The sequence below is a fragment of the Lissotriton helveticus genome, chromosome 10 (assembly GCF_964261635.1).
Source record: "Lissotriton helveticus chromosome 10, aLisHel1.1, whole genome shotgun sequence".
In the NCBI taxonomy this organism is placed as follows: domain Eukaryota; kingdom Metazoa; phylum Chordata; class Amphibia; order Caudata; family Salamandridae; genus Lissotriton; species Lissotriton helveticus.
In genome coordinates this window covers 343822553-343838484 of record NC_136071.1, presented here as the reverse complement: position 1 = coordinate 343838484, position 15932 = coordinate 343822553, and the positions used below count along the sequence as shown (strand labels likewise).

At 44.9% G+C, this 15932-nt stretch overlaps 1 protein-coding gene across 1 annotated transcript in view; it reads left to right on the top strand.

The window, feature by feature from the left end:
- Positions 1–15932, top strand: part of DHX30 (DExH-box helicase 30) — a 658531-nt gene that overhangs the window by 356432 nt on the left and 286167 nt on the right. Inside the window, exon 8 of the mRNA XM_078662529.1 lies at positions 11780–12604. Coding sequence (XP_078518655.1) covers positions 11780–12604 — 825 coding nt within the window. The remainder of the gene's footprint in view (positions 1–11779; positions 12605–15932) is intronic.

The window sequence follows — 15932 nt, the reverse complement described above, 5'->3', positions numbered from 1 at the left end:
ACCACGGGGGATTATGGCGGGACCGCGCTGAAATCCCTCTGTGATGTACCCGGCAAATTCCGCTTGTCTATCCCTCTGTAGGATGTACCACTAACCCACCTCTGAGATCTGCGAAGGGCCGCGGGTGTTGGTCGTTGGTCACCCCGTTTTCACTGTCCCGCCAATCCTCTCCCCTCGTTATGGCCACAGCATGGAGAGAATGCGCTGCACCTCCAGCCCAGGATCACAGGACACTTTAACCCGCAAGGAGGGAGGATGGTCCGCCGAGGTCAGTCACCAGCGTCTGCTGTGCGTGTCTCAACCCGTCCGCTGTAACACGCTCCTCTCCCGCCTCATACCGCAGTCGTTTGCCGTTTTTATGGACACGCGGCAGGACGTCTCATACACAGACATGAGCGGGCGCGTTCCAATTCCTAGCACCGCGTCTGGTAGACGGGCGCCGCCATTTTGAGCTCGGCCGATCCGGTTCCATTAAAGGGGCCATGCCGAAATGCGCACCAGTGGAGCACGGTTATTTTTCCCGTTTTCCCCCAAAGTTCATCTGGGCTGCACCACCCCGTTAACTGCTCACCTGGCTTGGTTAGGAAAGTCAATCGCCAGGGCTGCGGGGGTCTTAATTGTTTATGGAGCGCCCAGCGCACTCGGCGCCCGCCGCCATCTTGCGAGATCCTGCCCAGAGCCGCCGCGATCTTCACCGTCTTGTGAGCGACTCAGCTCCGCTCCGCAGTCGGCGTTTGCGCTATTCTGAGCCCGGGATCTTCATAACTCCAATTTTGTGTCAGCCAGCATTTGGGGTGGTCAACACGGACACTTATCGTGCATGTCCGCGAGTCGCCTGGCGGAGCTGCGTAGCTACCCAGCCATTCCGCTGTGCGCCCCCTAGCGCCTCCAGCTTCTTTATTCATTTTTGACTTGATTTTGATTATTACCCCTCTGAAGGTGGATTTCAGTGTCTTCCATCTGGTTAAGTGTGAAGTATCATTAGGTACTTTTTATATTGCTTCCTCAATAACTTTTCCAGTTTGTGGGGAGGTTAGGACTTCATTATTAAACCTCCAAAGGGGTTCTTTAACTTTTCAGTTCGTAATGGTCAAAGTGACACAGGAGTGAACAAAGATAATTATTGGCTCTATAGTGGTTTGATCTAGTCTACTGGTTGCGTTGCCTGAGATCAGAAAATAGTCAATACGTGAGTATGAGTTGTGTGGGAAGCAATAGAAAGTGTAGTCTCTTACTGTTGGGTTTTGTAGTCTCCGTGCATCAGTCATGTTGTATTTGCTACTTAGGACTTTTAAAGCCTTAAGTGATTTGTTTGGTCTAAATTGGCACGTGGACTTTCTGTCCAGGTTAGGCTCCAAAGGTAGGTTAAAATCCCCTGCAATAATTAGCGTTTCAAAGTCTGGGATGGAGTTGTTTTGTCAGCTCTTCCCAGAACTCCGGCTCGTCATTTGCGGGTGCATATATGTTTGCTATATAAAGTGTCTAGTTCTGCTTTTTTAGTTTTGAAATCGCCCATCTGCCTTGGCTTGCTTGCCTAGGCTGAAACATGTAGACACTTCTTTCTCGTCACCAACCCGCAGGTATATGTTACCCTTGCTAGTGCTATTGTTTTAATCCTATCCCCAGAAGGAGATAATAATGATATGTTACGTACCTGGTAGCCAGTTCTATCCCACTTTCTCACTATTCTCAGTTTTTTGCGCTGCGTATCTCACCCAACCTAGTTTTCTACTCATCATTGTGGGATTTAGTACATCCAAAACTAGGAACAAAACATCCCTGAGCTCCTCCCTCTCAGAGAGGGGGTTGTAGCCTGTGGGGGGCTAGATTTTACTGTCACAAGGAAAATCTTAATAATGAAGCATGCCACCTATGGTGCTTGAGGGATTTTGTCCTAATAAAGAGATACCCCTAGGGACACCAAAACCAAAGGCTCACCTTGGATGTTTTCTTTCTTCTCCTTGTTTTCATTCCAGACCCAAGGGTTCTATGTAGTGTTATGGTCCTCTGACTAAAACCTAAGCTTTCCACATGAAGCACAAGGTTCTAAAAGACCTTTTCCCTTTATACTGCTTGTGATAATTTCCGTGCGGGCTCCCACCTTAACGTCAGAAAAGATTCAATCAAGTGAATCCAGAATCCGTACTGGAGAAATAATGTTTTCACTTTTATTGTACTAGTTATGTCAATCTAAGACATCCCAGCATCTATGTACGCCCGTCCTGATAGCCATATCCTCAAAATGTGTGTACATGGTGTTTGGTGGAAGTTCCCAGCTTATTCCCTTTTTCCCAGTGCAGGTTTCCCATATCTAATGAAACCATGTTATCAGGGCCACAGGAGCAGATGGATCTCTGTGTCTGTCCATTGCTCTAAAATCTTAACCAGTCAGAAGCCGTCTGACTCTGGACTCAGAAGTCAAAGGAATCTGACCACTAACTGAAGAGCACACTAGCATTTGAACAGTGCAGAAGCTTTGGGTAGGCCTTGGTGTAGGTACTGGGATTCTCTGATACCCTTCAGTTTGGTGGTGTTGTCTAGACTCTGTGGAGGACTAAACTGCACAGGAGAAAAGGAATAAAGGTCCTTGGGTGGAGCCCAATTTTCTCTTATCGGCTGTGTGCTGCTGGAGATACCTGCACTTGCCGCCACCTTCTGGGACATTTCCTTTTGCCACGGACTTCTGGGGCACTGCTGCCGACCGGCGCGAGCGGCCTGGGGACCGCCATTGCCCGCCCGCCCAGAACTACACCACCCAGCATCCTGTGCGGCGCGCACGCCGCGCATCGCATCGTTGAGCGTCAGGAGGCGCTCAAAAGGGGGCCAGGGCTCCCGCGGGGCGGGAGCCCAATTTTCTCTTACTGGCTGTGTGCTGCTGGAGATACCTGCACTTGCCGCCACCTTCTGGGACCTTTCCTTTCGCCACGGACTTCTGGGGCACTACTGCCGACCGGCGCGAGGCGCCTGGGGACTGCCATTGCCCCCCCCCCCCCCCCCCCCCCCCCCAGAACTACACCACCCAGCATCCTGTGCGGCGCGCACGCCGCACACCACATCGTTGAGCACCAGGGCTCCTGCAGCGCGGGCCTCGTGCGGGCGTGCCTAGGCCGCGACCATCAGGCCAGGAGGAGGCAGGGCTGGGCCACCCCCCGTTTCATCGGACTCCCAGAAACTGGTCAGCATTTTCTGTTGTAAATATTTTTATATGTAGGCACGCTGGATGCCTTTCTGACATGGGCGGAGTCAGTTTTAATCCACGAAATTGAGCTAACAGAAAGGATTCTCTCTTTAGATCCACTCAGAGTCTCCTCTGAAGCCTTCCCTCCTCTCCCTTTGCTCATTCCTGAGTCGGACCCAATAATTGATTGAATGCCTCCAGTGAATCCTATCTCCCAAGAGCTCCAACCAAACGAGTCTCCCGTGGCAGCTAGTATTCCATCCCAACCACCCACACCCCCTGCAAAGGCACTTACCCGTCATCAAAGGTCCCTACAATCCACAGGTGGGTAAGGCAAAAATAAAAAAAGGAAGGCGCGTGGCATGCCCAAAACCACGCATCAGGCATGCAAAATAGCAAAAACAAAAGTGACTATCTCGGGTAGCGAGGGTGGTTCCGTCACTGCTTCTGCCATGGATATCCCGGGCTCGAGTGATGTAAGAAGTATGACCATTGATACACATGTGCCCAGCAATTTTGAGGATGCCCTTGTAGCCAAATTTGAAGAGAACCTTGCAGCTATGCTTGACCCTTTATTTTCAAAGCTGTCCGGTATAGACTTGAGATTAGCTAAAATTGAGCAACACCTTTTTTCCTCAACCCCTTTGGTGAGTGAGTGTGTGCCAGGGGGATTGACTGGACCAAGAATAGAAAGTGCTCCGAAACTAGAATACCCACTAATGTGGCTGGTTGCCCTCCATACAGTAAAGAGAAGGTTCCTATGGTAAATTCACAGAGCATACACACACCTTCTGTTAATGCTATCCATAGTAGGGATCAAGTACAGCGTCAAGACCTAGGGTTTCTACAAGGAGGGGCAGAGAGTCCTAGTAAGTCTCTTCACCTCCCACCTGAAGCCACACCATATACTATTATATTATCAAATGTGCCAGTGCTTCCTTCAGGTGGTGATGAACATTGGACCTCATTTAAGAACAAGGCCCTTCATTTGTTGGATTCAAGAACTGGGTTGGGTAATGCTTTATTTAGTGAATTCAAAATGATACGTAGAATTCCGTGGGTTGGCAAAGCCCCGAAAGCCTTTAAGGGAGACTGCGTGGTCCTGAGCTTTGGGTCCCCGCGCCTAGTTCAATCTATCGTAGATAGGGCTGGGTCCGGGCATCTAAGCAGGGACAACATTAATATTCTGCCTTAGGGTTTCTTCTATCGTAACCTTCCAGCTCATGTAAGAGGAAGGGATGGCCCAAGGGACGTAGCCCTGTTCCCAGGCCCCTATGATTATGCGGTTCCCACATATAATAGATTAGAACTTTTTACCAACTTGGAGGATATTGATTGACTAGGTCTCCGCACTGACAATAATAAGACTTTTTCTCCAATGGTCGAGCTGGGTGAGGGTGGTTGGGCTTCAGGTGGTCCTTTACCACCCACATTGAACGGTCAGAATTGTGCCAATGCTATGGGTGTAAACAGGACGGGTAAGGCAGGGGAGTGTAGCCCTCCACCAGTTGGAATCAATTTGAAAGTAGGGTTAACTGGCTTAGTGGAGGCGTGTAGCCCCTGCCATCCGCCAGGTTGTAGCTATAATCCCACTGCTGCTGTAGGACTTAAAATAGCCTGTGGAACGTAGCTGGGCTTCTACAAAAAAATTCTTCAGTAGATTGGTCCATCTTTATCGAGGGCCATGATATACAGATGTTTCAAGAAATCTGGGCTACAGACCATGTCTATTGCCAGGGCTATTTACATTTTTCAAAGTTTGCTGAAGGCGGGCAGCGTGGTAGACCCAGGGGGGCCTTAAAATTTGGGTTAGACAATCTAATCAGTATAAGGTGGAGGAGCTTTACATCAATTGTGAGGGACATCCTTATAATTAGGATACAGCAGGTAAATGTACCAGACCGGCTGCTCATCAATGTCTACGCAAGAGCTGTGCAAGGCGGGAAAGTCTCTCCCACTGTTGATTTTTTAGATGCGTTCTTAACGGAACATAGAGGTGATAATAATTTGATGATAGCCAGTGATTATAACTGTACGTTTGAACCCCATGACCTTTATGATGTAAACCTTAGTGCAGAGGAGGATGCTCAGTGGTCCATTCCATCATTGGATCTTCCTCCAATTAAAAAATGAACAAGTGCAGCCCTGCAATTAAAAGTGTTCTGTTTGGAAAAGGGAGTCAGGGCTGTTAATGGGAGATCAGCCTCAGATAAGCAGGGCTCGCATACTCTTAGTACTGAGCTACGCAGCAGTCGCATTGATTTCTTTCTGCTTAACAAAGAGTTTTGGTCTAACCTAATAGATATGGTGGTTTGTGAATGCACTGAGAATGACCATAACCCGCTTGTGCTCTCCTTATATCCCATAAGTACTCCTTATGGTGTTAGTCTGGAGCCACAAATTGATTTTGTGGAGGCTGTATTGACAAATGATACCAGGCGAGTTAAATGGGCAAACGTGATTAAAAAAGAAGAGCACTTGAAGCAAATGAGTAGTTTGGTAGTCAATGCACTTGGTACACTACAGACGTGCTACACAGAATGAGCTTAACTCTATAGCTGTACAGGTCCACGAGGAATTATTTAATCAGCTGAAAGGCTTTTATTTCTAAAATCAAAAAACCTCTGATACACTCGGGATTTAGGGCGGCCACCTGGTATGACACTTCATGTCGCACGGCCTATAGAACTCTAGCTAGGGCAATTAGGTCAAAAAATAGGGAGGATATACGAAGGGCTAGGGTTGAATATAAGGAAGCCCAATATCGAGCTAAAAGGGACTGGGATGAACAACACTGGGCCGAACTGCTTAAGGCATGTTCGGGGAGAAATATGACTACCTTCTGGCACTTGGTGAAATGGGGCAGTGGGGCACCTAGCAAGGTGCCTGTGAACTATGTAGACCCAGACCAGTGGGTATCGCATTTTAAAGCCCAGTTTGCATATTGTGGGGAGGTGCAAGACTGTTTGATATGCCACCTCCCATTACCACATTGCACTTTACCAAGAAAGATGCCTTACTCTCAGTCCCAAGAGGCAGGGCGCATGGGCCCGATTGCATCCCCGCTGATCTGTTCCTTTATGACATACCTAACTGGGCATCCTACATTCAGCTCCTTGTGAATGCTATTGCAAGTGGAGCTTCTGTGCCTGGTACTTTGGGCAGGAGCAAAAATACTCCCTATATATAAGAAAGGGGATCGCTCTCAACTAAGGAATTATAGACCAATAAGTCTCATTGGTTGTATACAAAAAGTTTCGGCTAGGTTGGTACTGAGCAGAATCCAGGCCTGGATTGAGGAATATGACATCGGGTTTCCGCTCTTGTACCAGCACCATTGATCAGGTGTTGAGGTTGATCCTGATATATTGGCGCACTGTAGTGCTAGGGGGTGGTACACTTTACGCAGCTTTTGTCGACCTTAAGTCGGCTTTTGACCTTGTTCCCCGTACTAAGATGTGGCGAATCTTTTTGGCATTAGGTATGCCTTTGGAAATTCTGGCATTTCTGGTTAAGCTACAAGATGCCAGTTACACGCAGGTGAGATAGGATGCGCAGGGGAGCACCACTAAAAAATTTCCCGTAGAGAAGGGAGTTAGACAGGGGTGGGTACTAGCACCAACTCTCTTCTTATTATATATCAATGGAGTAGTGCAGTATTTTTATTATTATCCCACGGATGCACCCACCATATCAGGGATAAAGATCCCGTTGCTTATGTTTGCAGACGACTCCCTTATACTCTCCAAGACATGAAAAGGCCTAGAGTGTGCCCTTTCGAGATTCGAGGAGTTTTGTCAGGATCGTGACTTGGTAGTTAATGTAGATCAAACAAAATATATGGTCCTACTCAAACACAGGAATATTATGGGTAGAGTCGAAATGAAGGAAGGTACTCTGGAACAAACACAGAATTTTACTTATTTAGGGGTAACCATTGGCAACAAACTAAGCTGGAAGCCTCAAATAAATTTGCTCTCTGTCAAGCACACCCAACTCTCAGGTGCCCTGTTTAAGGAGCAGCGTTCATCATACACCAAACCAATTGCTCCTGCACTACAAATTTATTCCTCAACAATTAGTGCTTCAATCTTGTATGGGGCAGAACTGTGGGGTTATGCCAACATAGAATCATTAGTGAAAGCTCAAAATACATTTTTGATGTCATTAATTGGCCTCCCACAGTCCATCCCGTTATTACCCTTATTTTTAGATCTGGGTTGCTATTCGATTGAGGATGTGGTACATTTTAGGCCAGTGGCATACTGGAGAAGGCTCTGGGTCACCTTGGAGCTTTCACACTATTCCCAAGGTCTAATAGAAGTTAGGGAGGCTGACAGTATGAGCAAAATTCCGTGGCTAAGGCGAGTAAAAGCCACTCTCTGCGAGATGGGGATGAGCAGTTTATGGGCATCCCCTGCTGACAGTGAATTTCCAGCTAAAAGCGAGTTCAAGGCAGCATACTGGAACTCGCTTGTTATGAAGCGGTTTGCTGCACTAACTGGCCCCTCATTAGCCAGAGGCTTCCTGGAGATCAAGCTTGAAGTAAAACTTGAAGGGTATTGGGATAATTACCACTCCCAAAGACAGGAAACTGTACCATCAGTTTATGGTGGGTTTGCTTCCTACCAGTGTATTTTTCAAAAAATGGCGTAGCTCGATTAGTAGCAATTGTCCATTTTGTCCTAATTCTAACGAATCACTGGAACATATTATCTTTGCTTGCCCAGCCTATAGAAATCCCAGGTTCAGATGGTTGAAACCTCTATGTCTAAATCTGGGGACCAGGTCATATAGCGAGGCATTCAGGATTCTAAAAACATCCACTAATGAGTCCATTGTGATCGCTGTCACTAAGTTCTTGGGCTGGGTGTGGGTGATTTGTTTGAAAGAGAGGAGCCTTAGGTAAATGTTTTATGCTTCACAGTTTCAGGCGATTGTTCATCCACTATGTCTCTATTGTTTTGGCACCGAACAAATTTAAAACTGATCTGTATACTGAATCAAAGAAAATGGTCATCCTAGGCGGCAGTTTTGCAGGGGTGAATTTTACCAGTTTTTAGCTATTTATTGTATACCTATGAATTTTATTAGGAAGGTTTCATTCAAATTTGATTAATCTACTTTTATGTTGCAAAATATCCATATTTTATACATTCTCACCTCTATGTATTATCTTTTGTGATTTTTAAATCGAAATAAAGATTTTGACTGACTGGAACGTTTTTTGTGCTTGCCGTCCTTTCTCCAAATTGGGTGCAAGGATGGTAATCTGTCTGTCTCCTGGGAAGAGAAGAATGTTGTGCCACACTTGCCAGGAGGAGTACTCTGATATTCATGAGCACCTGTACAAAGCTCACTTGACTGGTAGGACCTCCTTGAGAGCAATTAGGTGGATTAAGTTTACCCAGGAGAGGCATAAGCTCTCCAAAGTGCAGCTGCCCAGTCGAGTTGGGGAGAGCATGAGAGTCAAAGAGCCCTTCCAATGCATCCAACAGTGGGGAGTATAGATTTGTATTGTCTCCAACCGAAACCGTGCCTTTAAGGAGTCTGTAACCCCCTTTCATCAGCCTGATAGTGACAAGGTGGCAGTCAATCTTCAGACCCCAAGCACTGAGCAGTGTTCTGCAATTTGGAAGGAACCGCCTTGATTGCTGAACATTTCAACGTACTTTGTATTCCTCTCTGTTCCTGAGATATCACCAGTTGAAGCTTTGATTGGTAAACCATACATTCACACCATAGACACATAGGTTAGGGTTAGCATCGTAGGAGTACCCTCGATCATTGTAATCTTTTTTCTGTTTGCATATATAACCTATCTCAGCAAGATGGTTGATCCTTTGTTTTATACTCTGTTGACACTCATATTTTTATCTGCTTCTGTCTATTAATCAGCGCAGTCCCTATATTCTATACAAAATCACTCTGGTTCAGTAAGAATTAAAAACGCCCCTTTGTGTATTCATTGTATATTTCTCTGAGCACAGGAAAGCACAAGTGACTGAGCGAAAGTTTGAAGTCCGTCACCACGGTTCCTGAGGGAACAGAGTTATCATGTTCATTGGTTACCAGAAATGTTTGCTCCCTGTTCAGGTTTAGGGGTGGCTAAGGGTGGCACTGCGAGCTAGCTGGTCCCAGGGACATGTCTTACAGGGATACATGGAATCAGTCTGACACCATCCTAAGTTTGTCGTCCGCAAACGAGCAGTTCCTACTGATTGGTGGAAACTGCACAACAAAACTGACAGCAACTTTTTAAAATGTTTTTATTTTTTTTAAGAGTTTTATATTGCGCGAACTAGACCCGAGAGATCGTGTATCAGAGCGCTTTACAAGAGCACCAGTTTTGTTACACGAGGACACATTCATTTTTGTTAGGCATGGGGGGATTAAGTGATTTGCCCAGAATCACAGGATGTTGAGCGTCGCTGCCAAGACTCGAACACGGTTCCCCAGCTTCGAGGTCGAGCGCTCTAGCCGTAAGGCTACATCCTCTCCCATCCTCTTCTGGACTTTTGTGTCTACCCTAACTGTTAATGACGTAATACTCTCTCTATAAAGTAAAACTCTTGCTGGACATGATTGTATTGACTGTTACTTACTCTGTCATTTTGAATCTACATTTCTAACCCCTTTCACCCTTTGGAGTATTCCTTGACTACTCATCTGGTCTACCCTCAGGAAGTCAAGTGCCTAAAGACAGTAGTTTGGCTGTCCAACTGGAGTGCAGTTTGTGACCCTGGGCACCAGTAGTAACAAATACCCTCACCAAATGCTGTCCTGTAATCATTAACTGCCCGATAGGTGAAAGAAAAGGTCTTACATTTTTTGAGAACTCACTTGTTTTTATTTAGAGAAAGCCTCAACAGATGGAAGGTTAGGTTAGAAGGTAGGGCTGATAATATTTTATCAGACCTATTTTTAGTTCAACATCTTTCTCGCTCCGTTCTGCTCATTTTAATTTGAGTGCAGTACTTTCTGTATCAGTAAATTTCTATTATTTTATTCATTATGAATAAAGACTTTTACTTCTTTCCGTTGCTTAACGTTTCGGTCTCCATGGGTTGAATGTATACTGCTTGTTAATTTGAATAAAGCATTTTTTTAAACACATCTTTTGTGGTGGAACATTGTGAATGTCCTCCATAGGCTGCCTTTTTTGAGACTGAGTACTCCATTTATTTCTACGTGCAAGTGGGAAAAGTTGTTTTACAAAACCGCTGTTACGACTACTGTCTGAGACAGAGGCAGAGGAATCTGGGGAGGATACCCAACTGTTGTTGGTGCTAAGTAGCATGCTTATGTATTTCTTTCTTTCTCCGGTGTGCATTTCAAGCCAAGGGATAATACTGATATACTCAGGAAATCTCTTTGCTGAGTTTGTATGAGTAGATTTAGTAATCAAACAAAAAACTCTCTCTCTCTCCTTTTCTCTCTACCGTTGAAACTTGTGTGTTGGTAAAATACTATTTAGCTATTGTAAAGTTACCCCATATAGTCAAATTAGAAGATAAATTATTATATGCAATGGCCTAAAGTTGGCATAATGTTTTAGTGGGTGTTGTCATAAAAGGTAGGTGTACACAAGATAGAGGGTAGCTGAGGAAATGGTTGCAGAATTTCTTCAATTCAGGTATTCTCTATGGATCGAGTAAGATGGGAGACCCTGAATCCTGATAATCCTTAATTAGGTGTAGATTGGGGGTTTTCGATATATTAAATGGATTTGGAAGTAGATGCGTTTGAGGTGGGTTTTAAATGATTTCAAAAGGTGCCAGCTATCTCGATTCGGTTTTAGGCCTGGGCGGTAAATTCCATTCCGCTCGCGGAATTTGCAGAATTTGGGTAATTTCGTGTTCTGCGGAGAACGCATAATTACCCAAAATTCTGCGTTCCGCTGCTTTGCGAAATTTTTTGCTTGTTCGCGTTCCCAAAATGCGTGTTCGCGAGATATTTCCCCCGAGCACACAAACAGCGATTGCGACCAGGAAAAAAGCATTGCAAACAAGCAATTCCGCATGTTCGCGGAATTTCTGCATGTTCATATTCGTTTTTTTATTTCAGATTTGTGAAGGGTATAGTGAAAATTAATGAAATAATGTGGAGGTCGTTCAGTGTGTTAAATGTTACAGATTTACGTTTTAGAGAGTTGTAGGAAAACATACTCGCATAGTGTCTATAATTTGAAAGTGTTTATAGTTTCTGCCAGCACCAAACTTATTTTTAGCAATGTTTTGCTACAAATGTTGCCAAACAGTTGTTGATTGTAACTAAATATACTTTACACTTCTCATGTGTTATCACTGTTTGCTCTCCCAGTATCTAAAATTCGAAATATTGCTAAGTTTTGTGAAGTTAGATGTTTAGGTGGTGATGCCTATGTATGGTATCCTTATTCAAAGTCACATTTTGTTTTACTCTTACAAAACACAATTCAGTAATTCTTTATACAAAGTGTTGTTAGTTAAATACTCCATATATTGAGGTAAATATCTGGGGTGCATTTGCTTTTAATCTGAAGAAACCTCTTTTTATAATACATGTTCTGAAAGCACCTTTGATCAACTTTTGTGACTTCTCTCTCTTTCTTTTGCTCAGTTCCCTTTAGATGCTTCTGAACCAGAACAGCAAATGCCTGCCAAAGAAGACACCATGGATGGAGAGACAGATATTGGTGTAATCTCCGATGCTATTACTGGGGGTCCTTATCACTCCATGTCACATCAGGAGGCAAAGTTCCTCAGTGAAACCCTTCTTGATTGTTGGAAAGTGAGGTCTTCGTTCCAGCGGCAGGAGCTGGACACTCTGCCCGTGGACTCTCACAAGGAAACTATTATGTCGGCTATCAAACACCATCCTGTGGTGGTCATTGCTGGAGACACTGGCTGTGGGAAGACTACTCGGATACCCCAGTTCATTCTGGAGGACTACATCACCCAAGAGAAAGGGGCACACTGCAATGTATTGATCACCCAGCCACGTCGGATCAGCGCAGTCTCTGTTGCTCAGAGGGTTGGCCATGAACTAGGACCCAAGCTTCGTAGAAACGTGGGCTTCCAGGTACGATTGGAGAGTAATCTTCCAGCTCGTGGTGGGGCACTTCTCTTCTGCACTGTGGGAATCCTCCTGAGGAAGCTGCAGGGGAATCCTAGTCTGGAAGGAGTCAGCCATGTCATTGTAGATGAAGTACATGAGCGTGACGTGAACACTGACTTTCTGCTCATCCTTCTAAAGCGGGTCCAGGCACTGAATCCAGACTTGCGTCTTGTTCTGATGAGTGCCACTGGGGACAATGAGCGATTTTCGCAGTACTTTGGTGGCTGCCCCATCGTTCGGGTGCCGGGTTTCATGTTCCCTGTGAAACAATACTACCTGGAGGATTTCTTGCCAATTCTGGAAAAGAACAGAAAGACTATTGCAAAAGTAAGTGTCTTGAATTTCTTTCTGCAGCTGCTTTCTGGACCTTTCTGGGCTGTTAGTAACCTGCCAGCTCCCCCCCCCCCCACCCACCACCACCCTTAAAAAAGTTTAATACATTTTGTTACTAGGTAAGGTCCTCTAACCTTGCATCTTCAGTAGGTCTACAATCATTTGAAAACGTATAATTCTATTAACAATAAAACACTCACAAACTAGAACTGCGTGTATTACATGTTTTGCAAGTATTATGTAGATGAATAAACCAGTTTTTACTGGCATTTACTTTACCGACCCCACTTTGTGTCTACAGATATTGTTTTCTTTTTTGGGTGGATATAATTGCATTTTCTCTTTCTGTTAAACAATATTTAGTTAAATTAGGGGCTTCTCTTGCAAAGGGCTCCCTTCTGCTTTTCGTTTTGTTGTTAATTTTCAAGTGCTAGCTGAAAATGTGCCTTTATGGGTAAAATAGCGCATGAACTGGGAATGTTAGTTTCAATATTGTGCTTGAAGGACTCACATTATCTTCCCCTATTGCTCTACATCACGTCTTGAGAGCCACATAAAGATGCAATCAATGTCATATTCATATTAAATGCAACTCCAATTAAAAGTACTAGCCATGGCATGCATTCAGTTACAAATAAATGTCCCATCGTTCATTATGATGACCAGTTAATTGGTGGTATTTGTCAGTCCGAGTTTTCATGACTAGAGTTATGAATTGGGATCTGCACAGTTTAATATGTTTAGTTTAAGATGTAGCAACTTGTTTTTAATTATTTTAATTTAAGATTTGCATATAGGAGCTCCTTTAAGTTGGATGAGTGTAGTCTGAATCGATGCAGGCAGGATTTTGGTCTTGTCCTCTTTACATTGGTCAATAGGGGAGGAAAAATGTGGTAGTTGCCATCTTTAAGTTGAACTTTAATTTTAGTTTTATTTTACATCTCAATGGCCGAAGAGACATGCAACACAGTATTTCGTTTGTATCATAGCACAACTTATTGTATGGGAGACATCTTGCATGGTTGGACAACAATGTAGGTCATTTGTGATCACAGTGGATGAGGCTTTAATAAACTCTGAACTTGAGTTCATAATGTGCTGTTATGCATCTTTTGATGGACCCTTCTGCCACTGAGCACGTTTTTAGGTTTCGCCTGGCGATCCGCTGCGCAGCAGCGTTTGCGCAGGCGAAATCTTTTGAGAACATATATGTGCCTTTGTCCCGCCTCTCACTTCCATTGGCTAGCTCCATAAATGGAGGCTAGCCATTGGAAGAGAGAGGCGTCCGTCATTGTCCGAGGCGATTCTTGGGCGTTCTGGCGATTTTTTTTTTTTCCCTCTCCGCCCCTTGTAGAACGTCATTGCGGCGGTGGGCGTTTCTTTTTTTTTCTTTTTTTTTTCCGGCATGTTTTGGCCATTTTGGACGTGTCTTTTGCAGGGGTGGGTTGCGCGATTTCCGTGTCCTGTCGTCTCTGTGTACTGTTCTTCGTGTCTGTTGGTTGTCGGGCTGACACTTTGCGCCCCGTACTGTGCGTGGCATCTTGCCGGTACGGTGCGCATCGAAAAGACTGTGCGCTTCAGGAAAACTAACTGTACACTTGGCAGCTCGCCCGTAACCTGTGCGCACCATTCTGCCCATCTGGACTGCCTTTAAAAAGAATCGTGCGCTCCCACTGTACTCTGCCGGATTATAAACTGTGCGCTTCATATTGCCTGGTGAACTGTACGCTTCCGCTTCCCCCCCTTTGAAAAGACCCGTAAGCTTCGATCCTCATTGCGAAGCTGTACGCCACGTACGGTTGCTCACGCTACATGCGTGAGCATTGGTAGGGGCCGTCCATTTCTCCCGTTCGGAGCGCACAGGAGCGCTACGAAGCGTACACCCTGCCCCAAAGTTGCTAAAAGTAGCAGAAACGCGGGGAAAAGTTTTTTAAAATCCTATGCTTTCTCAAGAAGGGACATTTTAGTGCACTCTGTGGGTGCAGACAGTGCACTTCCTGGCACCTCGTAGTTTCCATTGTTTGCAGCGGCGGCTACCGATATTTAAGACAACTGCACTTTCATGTCCGCAGACAGTACATACAAAGTGCACTTTCCCATTATACATACTGAACAGGGACTGGAACAAAAAGGTTTCACGTAAGAGTCATTTTTGTTTCATTTATATGCAGCCTGACGCAGTTGCTGGGCTTTCTGTGACTGTATAGGGCACACAATTTTTTAATTTTTTTTGTGGAGTTTTATATAGCGCGTACTAGACCCGAATCGAATCAGGTATCAGAGCGCTTTACATAGCACAAGTTACGTTTTTTTTTTTTAACGAGGACACACTTTCATTTTTTATTTATTTATTTATTTATTTTTTTAAACACAGGGAGATTAAGTGATTTGCCCAGAATCACAGGAGGTTTAGGCGTCGTTACCGAGACTCGAACCCAGATTCCGAGGTCGAGCACCTTAGCCGTTAGGCCAGCTCCTCTCCCCAATCATATGTTTATTAGGTAGCTCAACTGAAGTGCACCTCGTGCACTTTCACCACATGTGCGAACTTGGTGCTGGCAGAAGTCTCCAACTCTCCGCAGGGGCAGTATAGATGCTGATCCCAATCTCCCCACCTCCAGTGCCACCGCTAACTTAGCAGTTTCACCAGAAGAAGGGAAAAGGGGAAGTGGATAAAAGAAGAGACACCTTGACACTGCTTGACACCCTCTTAGGCTGCTGGACTTCTGAGGAAGATATTCTGCAGTCTATTCTTCAGGGGACGCCTAATGCACAGATGGAAGGAGGAAACATAAGACAACAACCCACCTACTATAATGACTCTATGGAATAATTAAAGCTTGTCCTACCAGTAGTGCTTAAGGTATTAGCTTCTCTTCTGTATTTAATTTAGATTTACTGCAGGTAGTCTTTATCTGAGGAAAAGAAGACTTTCATTATCAATTACTCGATAAACTCATTCAGGCTCTTTGATATACTCTAACTCTCACTCTCTCTATACCTTGGAAACTACGTGCAGATGCTGTAATTTTTCTCTTCCAAACGTTTTCTAGTAAGTACTATGAAAGAGTCTTTGCCAAAAGAATCCTTCCAAAGCGCGCAAAAAGGTGCAAGGGAGGATAGAGGGAAAGGAAAGAAATAGGGCAAGTGCAATTGCGGAAGGAAGGTAGGGAAGCCCACTGGCCAAAGAGTCTTACTAGTTCAAGCTCCTCCAATGAACTTTCCCAGATGGCGCAGTTCTGAGTTATTCTACTGCTCTCCAGAACTCGTCACGAAGCTGTGACTCTTTCTTCAGCAATCCTGCGGCAGTCTAAGAGTTTCA